The sequence below is a fragment of the Leuciscus leuciscus genome, assembly GCF_965113295.1.
Source record: "Leuciscus leuciscus genome assembly, chromosome: 13".
Lineage (NCBI taxonomy): Eukaryota > Metazoa > Chordata > Actinopteri > Cypriniformes > Leuciscidae > Leuciscus > Leuciscus leuciscus.
In genome coordinates this window covers 5,890,242-5,902,473 of record NC_138737.1, presented here as the reverse complement: position 1 = coordinate 5,902,473, position 12,232 = coordinate 5,890,242, and the positions used below count along the sequence as shown (strand labels likewise).

The following is a 12,232-nucleotide window of genomic DNA, read 5'->3' as shown; positions in this document are numbered from 1 at the left end:
GTGGTTTGGTTCTAGAATAGGGGGTGGCCATGGAAGTTCCATTTTTAATTTGTCTAGTTTGAGCGTCCCTTTATATTAAAAGAGGAGGAGGCTGTCCTGGTTGTGACATCAAAAAAACGTTTGTGGTCTTTACCTCTTTTTATTACTAAACTGATAGATAAATTGATATAGAGATCAGGGGCCGTACTCAGAAAATATTGTATCTTACCACTAAGAGTTACCACTACAGGTAAGAGTTTGAGACCAACTTTTACTAAGGAATAAAGATAAATCTTAAGCTAAGAGAAAGGGTGGGGTTGACCCCGTTGCTATGGATAATGTCAACAACATGTTTACTAACTATGCTCACAGTGATTGGCTGATGGGGTAGGGGTCTCGGTCAGTGATTTAATCATAGGAATATTGCAGAACGAGGTATCATGTTGCCATATTTAAAATGCCAAACAGGCTTATTTACTCGTTTACTCTGTTCGGCCATTTGTAAGTGGGAACTTGTGAAAAAACTGCAACAGGACATTATTTATTTATTAAAGATTTATTTTTATTTTTATAATGAGAGGACAGTGAGTAGACAGGAAGCAAAGTGGGAGAGAGAAAGGCGGGACAGGATCGGGAAAGGTCCACGAGCCGGCACTTGAACTCGGGTCGCATGAGCTGCCCACGAGGCTATCAGCGCCGACGATGAGACATTATTTTTAACTTGACCTCAATCTTTACTCTCTGGTTTTAGTGCTAAAATGCTTTGTGAAATACTCTTAGATCAAAAATGTAGGAGTCCTAAAATTAGGACTGACACATCCATTATTTTTAAGAGTTTCTCAGCCTGGTGCACACTGTGCGATTTATAATAGTCCTTTACGATTGTTGCTTGTCAGACTGTATGAACATGATCATCGCTGTAAGCCATGTCACACTGTAAGATCTCAGTTGTCATTAATGTCAGACTGTACGACAGTCAAGCCGCGTTAAAAATGGATGCACGCAAGAAAATTTTTCATTTTCGTTTTACAGCATTAATCAATGACGCGTTCGGTGACAATGAGCTGCATTACACGCGGGATTGAAACGGTGGCTACAAAGAAATGTATAATGTTACTTTTGGTCATGGCTTGTCTTGAAAAACGAAAACAATTCGATGGTCGTCGTAGGAGAAGTCACACTGCAGGACTGTGAGTCAGATCTTCTGACACTGCCAGAATTCCGTCGAAGGTTAAAGGACAAGTTCGGTATTTTACACTTAAAGCCCTGTTTACAGATCGTATCTGATGAAATAGAATGGTTAAGATTAAAATTTGGACACATGCTGCTGTCCCGAGAATTTTAGGTTTATTTCGGGACAGCAGCATGTGTCCAAATTTTAATCTTAACCGTTCTATTTCATCAGATACGATCTGTAAACAGGGCTTTAAGTGTAAAATACCGAACTTGTCCTTTAAAATTTGATCGCAAGGGTCATTAATTGGCTGTCGGTGAATGTCAAACTATCAAAGACTTCAGATTTTAGCCTAGGATCAGATGAATCTTTTAGCATTTGCAAAATTTGTCTCAGGCGGCCAAATCGTGGCCAGAATCGCACTGTGTAAATCGGCAAGTTAGGAGCTACATTTAGCCTTAAGATGTTTTGTGGATACAGGCCCAGGTCTGTAGTACATTTATTTATATAGCTTATACGAGCGTCAAATTCATTGTATGCTTTTGCACATTTTTGTCTGTCTGTCTGTCTATCATTGTATATTTGTACACATTTGGATTTACATTTACATACATGCATACACTCACGCCATATATATATATACAAAATCCTACCTGTTTTATTTAGTTATGAGCAATATATATATATATATATATATATATATAATAACAAAAAAAATCCTACCTGTTTTATTTAGTTATGAGCAATATATATATATATTACTCATAACTAAATAAAACAGGTAGGATTACTGCAAGAGGAAAGTTGACATGCTAATGCACATGATTTTGACCTTTATTTCTAAAATAAATAACTAAACAATATAAATGCATTCAAAATTAGATTTTCCATCCCTTTGTCCAGAGTTGAAAAATGCTTGCTTTGATTTTCTGGGACAAGACTTTCCCAAGAATGTGACCATAATTTGACATTTTTTAAGTTGTTGTAGATTTGGGAAAACACCCGATGTGTGATTCACAGGCAGACATAGACACGAACCCACATAAACACGTGCTGGGAAAGCAGACCTTTCAACCGCAGTTAAGTGGACTAGACAGTGCAGGTGTCTGGAGCTGTTAGAGGTAATCCAGGTCACGCTGTGCATTACTTGAGGCGTGCCTTTCCACATCTGATTAAAAACCTCTCCATTAGATATTCACTGCATTAGCTGTGGCTGTTCTGGTGGAATGCATGCACTTTCAAATCATGCTTCTGGGGGCGCTGCATTCTAATTGGCCAGCAGAACATTTCCACTAACCAATCGGAGAACTCACTTGCATTCTTTGCCTTGGAACATCATGACAACACTGGCAGACCATTTTGAGATTGTTTAATATGTAATTGCCTTGCGGTGCCGTAAATTGCTTTCTCATGGTTCCTTCGAAACCGCAATACTTCAGGATATTTAATGTTCCACCAAGAGCTGTTTTATTAAAGCTGCTATCTTTTGACACCAGCAGAATGTTGTTGTTGTTGTAAACACTTTCATTTCATAAAAGCCATTTGCACTATGTAAAAAAAAAAAGAAAAAAAAAAAAGTGTGATGAAACGTATTTGTGCACTCCCCTTGGATTCAGACTACAGCTGCTAAAAGTCTCCAGGTCACTGGGACATTTTTTTCCTTCTGTTTTTATGTACAGTGAAAAGCTTTCAGGAGTCTGTCTCATTAGTTTAGGATAAGGATGGATAACTCTCAGTGCAAATGGCCTTCTGTTTCCTCCCCTGCACCGCTTTGGAGTGCCGAGGTTGATCGTTTTATAGTCTTACTGTGTGATGTCTCTTTGAGCCGGGTAGTAAATCATGCTGAGTGAATGATCTTATTTAACATCAATAAAACATTAATCTCTAATCACTCTCCATTCATCTGATAATTAGGGCAGGCTTAAGCTTCTTTGCCAAATGGCATTATCATTACATATAGAGACCAGGCAATAATTTCGTGACTGCCATTACTGTAAACGTGTATCTATTGTGCTTAAAATTTTGAGAAGGTGTTGAAATCATTTTGATTCAAACAAAACATTACATTAAGTTATTTTTTAGGGAAAAAGAAATAGTCATTACTACTAAAACAAATGATAACAAAAGGTTTATCAAAGTACCTAGTTTAAATAATTAGGTTAATTATTCAAATACAAAATAATAATAATTATACATGAAATAATGATCATTTTATAAAAGGTGCAATTACTGATGTTTGGAAATGTGTCGTACAAACCTGTGAAAAAGAGACCTAAAGTGCCCCCTACTGGATTAAAGTGTAACTGCTTGTTCAAATATTACAAAACATAGATGGATGGATGGATGGATCTATAATGATAGATAAATGAATGTCTTCCATATTTAAAGAATGCATGTATATGTGTGTGTATATACACACATCTACTTCCGCAGCATAATAAGCACAAATATTCACATTTCCTACCCCTTTATTCAGAAGACCTATTGCATTTGGTACAAAAGTTTGATATATTTCTTTAATTGTTTTTGGTATTCTATAACAATGACGATATTGTAATAGTTCAAAAGCATGATTCAAAGGGTGTGTTGCCAAAGCTTTTCTCTGAGCAGCAAATTCATTTAATTGATCAATGCTTTAATCCTTTGATTTTTACCTGCCATTCTTGTAATTCTGTTTGAACTTGAATTAACTCTTTGCAAAGCAACTTGACTTGCAGAAAATGTTCCCAGTTTCCATAGCAGGAATAACCTCTGATTTGCTTTCTTAAAGATAAGATCCACATTATCAGAAAAATTCAATATACAGTCAATCATAGTTCCCAAATAGTTAAAGGTATAGCGGAGGATTTTTTACTTCCGGGTGAATCACCTATACTATTGGTCCTCCTAATTGTCAATCATTCTGGTGAATCAATCAAACTTATTCAAAAAGTGGAGAGGGCGGGTCTTATCTAAAATTCGGAAGGATCCTCCACTATACCTTTAAGTCTTCACAATTTCTACAGGTTGATCACATAACATTATTTTAGTTAGGGGCTCTGGGTAATTAAATTATTTTGTCTCACTGACATTTATCAATAAAGAACTCGCTTCACACCATTTTTCTAGTTTTAACACCTGCTCTTCATACTCAGAATTTACACAGTCTTACAAGTGCCATATCATCTGCATATTAGTATCATTTATCTGCATTCTCATTTCACTTGTATAAACAGAGAACAACAGAAGTGACAGAACACATCCTTGAGATGTCCCAGTATTTAAAAACACAATATATACATTGAATGAATTGAATTTAATTACATTTAATTGGAATACGAAATGAAGAATGAATAACTTAAACTTCGATATGTTCCTCACAGAAAGCTATGGGACAAAGTGACTTGGCTCAGACTGATTTTATCCATAGATTTCCCCCTTCGAACGTCGTATTTGTTGTTTTGTCCATTTATTCATTTGTTGTGTCCAAAATCACAATCATCCCACTGATATTCAGATCATGAGCACATGTAGCTTGCCCCATTTGAGTTATTTAAATTTAAATTTAATTTTTTCTTAAACATAATTGATTGAATTATCAGTTTGGGCCATATTTCATTATGTTGACATCTGGTCCGTGCATAAGCTCTTTCCATGAATTAGAGGGGGCAGTGTTTCTGTCTGATCAGCGTATCATTACAGTCAGTGGTGGAGATACTCTGTTGTTCTTCTTAATTTATGGGGCTGTGATAAGATTGCTTACAAAGGGAATGGCAATTGATGGCGAGCGTTCAAAATTTAAATCTTTTCTTTTGGCTCTGTCCTTTTCTCTGTATATCATCCCTGTGACAGATTCACAACACAACACTCTGTTTGTTTATTCCATGGTGTAATGAGAGCGGAGATACAAGAGATACAATATTTACTTCATTTATCCACTGTAATATCCAATTCTGTGCTATATTTGTTCTTGTAACACACTGATACAGCTTCAAGTGACAGTCCTCACAGCTGACAGACAGTACTACATGGCTAAATGTTGCGTTCTGTCAAATGCATGCATGCTGTTATGCGTCAAATACAAGTAGACGGGGAGTAGAACACTTATGAAAACACGAGTTGTGAAGGAGCTGTCCTCCACTGAGGGTATTTTACAGTAGCAGCCCACTGAAGTGTAGCAGCTCTGACAGAAGGCTCACTGACAGCGGCACAGGTGTGTTTCAGAGTCTCTGGCTGAATCCCAAATCACAAAATTCCAATCCCCTTTGTTAGTCCACAAATACAGTTCACTTGAAGGAGTGAATGAAAACGAGTGAGCGAATTCGGACAGCCGGTTGGTTGAGCGAACATCGGATGTACGCTCGTTATTGCGGTGCATTGTGGGATGGAATGACTGGTTTGGTTTATATGGTTGTGGTTTCGACACCACTACAAATGGCTGTCGCCTTAAATAGTGCACTATTTAAGGGTATAGGCGGCGATTTCGGATTCAGTCTATGGCAATCCTGACAAACACAGTGACCACTGCGGTCAGACACAAAAGTCAAAATGATGTCATGTTTGTGTTGTTCCAAACCTGTGATTTTTCTCTCACAAAAGCATGGGTTTAGCAAAGTGCTCTTTTCTCTTATGAAACAAGCAAACAATGAGAGGGATTGTCAATCAGTGTGTTTTAGTATCATCATTGATATGCAATTATACTTTTTGTTAATATTTTGAATTAGATTTTTTTTTTTTTTTTTTATTGTGTAGTTTTTATTCATTTTTTATTTATTTATTTTAGTTTATTCAGTTTTGATATAAACGAGGCAACTGGTTTGCTGGAAAAAAAAAAAAGTAATTTATTTTTATTTTTTTACATTTTCTTTTATTTAAGATAACATTTATTTTTATTTTCAAAGAATGATTTTTCTTGTCAATCTCCCATAATAAAAATTGAATATGCACATGAAGAGAGTTTTTTGTCAATGAGGCTTGAACACTATTGATTCTCACATGTCCCATAACCGACACGTGCCATATCTGAATGTGTATTTCTTTTATGTTTTTAATTTATTTTAGTTTTTAGTTTTCGATGTTCACAGAACCTGTTCACTTCTTTCATTGCTCACACTGCTCTTTGTTATACCCTCTCCTTTTGTCTTGGAAAGAAATCAAGTCATAGAGGTTTGGAACAATATGAGGTTGAGTAAATGACACAGTTTTCATATTTGATGATTTTTTTTTTTTTTTTTACAGAGCCTCGATTTACTGCCAGTGGATTGTCAGATGGTCCCTAAACAGAAAAAGTTAAATGAAATAATTCAATGACTCTCAGGGAAAATAAAATAAAGCATATTTTAGAATCAAATTCAAATTGAGTTTAGCAGAAATTATGAGATTAAACAGAGATTAAACATTTCAGTCTATTGACATTCATGTCAACATTGTGTAAAGTTTTTGCAATTTCTTTAATCAAAATGGAATGTAAACCACTGACTCATAAACTGTTTTTGTTATGTTTTGTTTGTACTTTTAGTCTAATGATTATGCAAGTTTATTCCTGTCATCCAATCTGATTGACCAAGCAGTGGAGGACAAATATATTCAAACTGTTCAAAGTCAGAAATGTTGTTTACCCTGTTATTGTCTTGTGAATCGTTGTATAAAAGCAATATCATATTGGTGCTGTTATATCATGTGCAGGTAATTACATCCATGTGACGTCTCCTCACCTGTACTTGTGGAGTGATTCCCTTCATCATCTTCCCCGGAGTGGGTTTTCTTCGTTAAATGACGCACGATGTTAGTGGCATTAAAGGCTCTCTGGAACACAAGACACCAGTGATAATGCTGCAGAATCCAGTGATATAAAATATCTTTAAATGGCAAACAGTGAACATACACTACACATAAGAGCAGACGAGTCTGTTTAATGTGAAGGGGCATTTATTGCACTAAAACTAAAAGCCCTGATAGTTACAGCAATTACAGCATTTGGCCTTTTAAAGGTACAAGCCATAATTGCATGGCAGGGCAGACTTTCAGAAGTCGAGCAACAAAGACTGGCGTCAAATAATAACAAAGCCTCCATATGCCGCTAAAGTAACTCTAGCCATACATTTACCAATGCAAAGTGTTGTTTCAGCCACAGTTCACCTGACACAGGTCATGTAGAGCTTTTCACACAATCACACATGCTCTTGGGAGTCTTATACTAATGCTGTGGTTCTCAAATGGTTTTGTTTCAGGACCTGATATTTTAACTGATAACACTTTACAAAACGAGTATATGCATGAATTCATGCTTAACCAATGCACAGATAATCACGAGTTAATGTAAGACTCGTGAAGAACTAAACCATAAATTAATGATTACTACATCAGCAACTAATAAAGAGTCTAAATTATTAATAGATTAAGTAACATATGAATTGCTATTAATTAAATGTTAATGAATCATTTATTAATTCCTTAATAACATAGTATTAGTGTAAATTAATGTGTTAATTACCACAATTGGTCAAAGCTATCTACTTCAACTTCCAGTTGTCTGCATTAATTAATCATTAACTAATGATTTGCAAATGTATCATTATGTTATGACTTTACTTGTTGAGGCACATGACTATTAACTAATTGTTTTAAGTAATATGTCATTCTGGTTATGGAGTTTGACATCCCCTCTAAAGGTCTGTGGGACAGTGAATGCTATGTCAGAGAATGTGTTTGAGTAAGTTGGGATGCACACAATGATCAGCACACCAGATTAGCCCCTTTCCCTCTGGATAGTTCTAGGAACTAACCACCAGAGTGGTTTCCCGGGAACTAAATGCTCCCCTAGGGCCATTTTCCTGGTTGTGACTTTTATTTTGACGGCGCTGAGAACGCTGAACACACAGCGCTCCCATTCTCAGTCTTCATTAGATTACGATCTGTCTAACAAGTCCTGTCTAATATTAGATAGAACTGTTATGCAAAGAAAGTAAACGGTTTATTAAAAAGGTATTTGCGTTTGCTGTGTGGTTGATGGCCAATGTCGCTAACTGAGCAGAAATACATAATCATGTTTCGCTCGGTCCCTTCAAAGTTGCATTGGATTTTCTCCTTGGCTCAGTGTAAAGGTTGAAAGGTCCATCTATCACTGGTAAAAATGGCCGGTGCTGGTGTTTCGTGTGCGTTCGGCCAATCAGCTTACACTCACGTCACTGGTAGTTCCTACTGTGCTGGGTTAGACCCTATTCTGAAGCAGGAGCTAATTTAGTTCCCCCAAACAGCATTCATTGAACTAAAATCGTTCCCAGTTCCTGCTGTGCGAACACACCAAAAACCGGGTACTTCCGCCATTAGTTCTAGGAACTATGAAAAGGTTCCTCCGGTGCAAAAGCCCCTAATCTGAACCATTGACCGCTGTTACACCATGTTTAAACTGGACGTGACTATTATCGTGTCATGCCCAACAGCTGTCTACACTGGACATGGTATACCATTGCAAGTCCATTTGTCCTTCATAACAGAAGTAGCGCAAGAGCTTGGAGAACATCAGAAATAGAATATGGCATCAGTTTACTGTTGGTGTTGTGTTGTGTAGTGTAGTGTAGTGTAGTGTAGTGTAGTGTAGTGTAGTGTAGTGTTGTGTTGTGTTGTGTTGTGTTGTGTTGTGTTGTGTTGTGTTGTGTTGTGTTGTGTTGTGTTGTGTTGTGTTGTGTTGTGTTGTGTTGTGTTGTGTTGTGTTGTGTTGTGTTGTGTAGCGTCGCTCTGCATCCAGTGTAGTATCACAGATTATAATGGGTTTTATTGTCTTTGTCCGGTCTAGACACAGTGTTAGAAAAAGCAGTGCCAGACCGCATGTTCTCAGTGTTCTTCCTTTGTAACCTAGACCTCAAGCTTGTCCTGACATATTTCTGTGCAATGAACAAGACACCGGATGCGGCTGTTCATCTGGCATAGTGGAGGTGGAAATTGAAATCCATGGCTTAGTGTGGATGTCAAAAGCAAAATGACATATTACTTAACAATTAGTTAATAGTCATGTGCCTCAACAAGTAAAGTCATAACATAATGATTAATTATAGAAGGCAACTGGAAGTTGAAGTACATAGCTTAGATCCATCGAGGTAATTAACACATTTGACAGTATTAATTAGGAATTAATTCATTATGACACATTTAATTCATAACAATGAATATATTACTTAATCTATTAATCATATAGACTCTTTATTAGTTGCTGATGCAGTAATCATTAATTAATAGTCTTCATGAGTCATATTTTAACATGTGATTATATGTGCATTATTTATGCATAAATTAATGCATATTAGTGCACCCGTATTGTAACGTGTTACAGAAGAACTCAACCCAGTCAACCAATCAGATGAGAACTGGTGATTTCTATTATTTTTGTGTACAATATGCACCAGATGGTCTGTGTTGCGATCATGTTTTCTTCCCTGTTGTGACGTATAATCAAATGGCTTATCGAACAAATGTAGTGTGGGACTTGATTTTTTCCATCAGGAATTGATTGGATGGTTGTTGTTTGCTATTGTTCTGACAGGTTCTTCCACCCTCACGGCAGTAAACACATCTTTAGAGAACAGAAGAGGTGTCGGCTGCGTCCGAAAACTTGCTGAATTATCAGGCAATGACTTTGTTGGCAGCGTTTGTGCACGAAGGTACCACACAAAACTGATGCCTGATAGACTTCTGTGGCAGAGTAATGGTTTAATGATCTACAGCAAAACAGCGAGCTTTGGTGAGAACTAAGAAAATATTTAATTAAATAATAATACAAAAATAATAATACTTTTTCACTAGAAATTATATCAGAAGTGGATAATGTTGGTCAAAAACGTACATTTACACACAAACTGACCACCAACTGCAACTTTCAGACAGCATCTTTATTTTTTTAGCTCAACTGTCACAAAAATGGAAAGCACCGGATTGTGGGATATCAAAGGCAGCGAAGGACACATCTATGCTGCCTTCAAAAATTGATCAGATGAAGGTATCTCATGAGACAGGAAGTGAAGCTAGCATTGGTGCCTTGATGCATCTTCCGAAGGCAACATTTTTAAGCTTTCGGATGCAGCCGTCATTGCACGAGGGAGGGGGAAGTTATTTTAAATGAAGATTATGTGGGAACATGAATTTTAAAAAATGTGCAAGGATAAATAATTTATTATAAATACTGCAATATTCCATAAAAAACAAGAATTGTCAGCTTTGATTTTATGATGATTTTATAGTTGACAGGTTTGTTTCATCACTCTTACCTTCCAGTGACTCTTGGCAAAGTTTTTCTGAATCTGTTCTGACACTGAGCCATGGATGTTCTTGTCCAGAGCTGCACCTCCTGATATCCTGCCACGACAAAACTATATTCATTCAAAATGAAACATGTACAATACCGTTCAAAAGTTTGGGGTCAGTAGTTTTTTTGTTTTATTCATATTAATTCATATTAATATTTGTATTCAGGAAGTATGCATTAAATTGATCAAATGTGACAGTAAAGACATTTATAATGTTACAAAGGATTGAAATTTCAAATAAATTGTTATTTTGAAATTCCTGTTCATCCAATAATTCTGAAAAAAGGTTTACATAATATTTATCAGCACAACTGTTTTCAATGTTGCTAATAATAGGAAATATTTCTTGAGCAGCAAATCATCATATTAGAATGATTTCTGAAGGATCATGTGACACTGAAGACTGGAGTAATGATGCTGAAAATTCAGCTTTGCATCACTGGAATAAATTAGGTTTTAAAATAAATAAGAAGTAAGATTTTTTTATATATATATTACTGACCCCAAACTTTTGAATGGTAGTGTTCACTAGAACATATACAACTTATATTTCATGCAACTTATAGCATAGCATCTAAGTTTCCATGAGAGAAGCAATATGAAATGAGATCTCTTTTATATCTCAATTGTTTCTCCTAGACTACAGAATTAAAATTAAAAGCAGAGCAAATGGGGACTGTAAAAGGGATAGTTCAACCAAAAATGTAAATGTTGTCATCATTTACTCACCCTCAAGTTATTCCAGACCTGTATGAGTTTCTTTCTTCTGTTGAACACAAAATAAAATATTTTGAAGAATGTTGGTAATCAAACAGTTGATGGACACCATTGCCTTCCATAGTAGTTTTTTTTCTACTATGGAAGTCAATGGTGTCCATCAACTGTCTGGTCCAACCAACATTCTTCAAAATAGCTTTTGTGTTCAACAGAAGAAATAAACTCATACAGGTTTGGAATAACTTGAGGGTGAGTAAATGATGACAACATTTTCATTTTTTGGTGAACTATCCCTTTAAGTCTGTAGTTTCTTAGATTTTTCTTTTGAGAAGAAGTATGTGTCTCCTCAAGAGCTCATAAGAGATCTCAACACTGATCTCCAGCTGTGCTCAGTTTGTAAAATATGAAAACGAAGTCAGAGATCTCAATAGAAATTCAAAAATGTCTCACATAATATTTCTGAGACCCTATTGATCTGAGATGATTTTATAGCTCTAGTTTTACTGTATGGCAACAGTTGTCTCGTTTTTGTCTATTTTTAGGCCTCCTAAGGAACATTAGAAACATCTCAGACAAAGATGATGGCCAGAGAATTAAGCATAATCGGAAACTCGAAGGACTATTTTTAGCCAAGATCTGAGCAACTAAAATTTTCTTCTGGGTAACTATAATGTATGTTGTACAAGTACCACAATAATCCAGTGCTATTTCTCTGAAAGCATTTCTTCTCTGTTCCATTTCATTTCCGCAATGAAAATCATAATTGTTTTGTGCTTCTTAAAGATCTTATACAATCTCAGCGATCTGCAGGTTAAGAGACATCTGTTTATTCTACATTTCATAATCATCTTCCTGTTTGCGCACTCCCTCCCACAGATGTGACCCAACTCTTCATCTGTTCTTCAAGGACAGTCTCTCTTTTCACTGCTGATCAACCCGTCCGCCTCTTTCCTGCTATTTATGGACTCACCAAGGATGTTGCAAGGCCTGGTCACAATTGAACCTCTTCACTGGATTCTTCTGCAGTAAGTGAACTATGAAGTCTTTCGCTGAAGCATTAGTAGGCAGGAAGAGGCAGAGAACA

At 36.3% G+C, this 12,232-nt stretch overlaps 1 protein-coding gene across 1 annotated transcript in view; it reads right to left on the bottom strand.

Moving 5' to 3' along the window:
* Positions 1–3,263: 3,263 nt before the first annotated feature.
* pnck (pregnancy up-regulated nonubiquitous CaM kinase) overlaps positions 3,264–12,232 on the bottom strand; it is a 14,787-nt gene continuing 5,818 nt past the window's right edge. Inside the window, exons 9-12 of the mRNA XM_082187646.1 lie at positions 12,119–12,197; positions 10,393–10,480; positions 6,847–6,937; positions 3,264–6,407 (exon numbers count right to left, since the gene is read on the bottom strand). Coding sequence (XP_082043772.1) covers positions 6,397–6,407; positions 6,847–6,937; positions 10,393–10,480; positions 12,119–12,197 — 269 coding nt within the window. The 3' untranslated portion in view covers positions 3,264–6,396. The remainder of the gene's footprint in view (positions 6,408–6,846; positions 6,938–10,392; positions 10,481–12,118; positions 12,198–12,232) is intronic.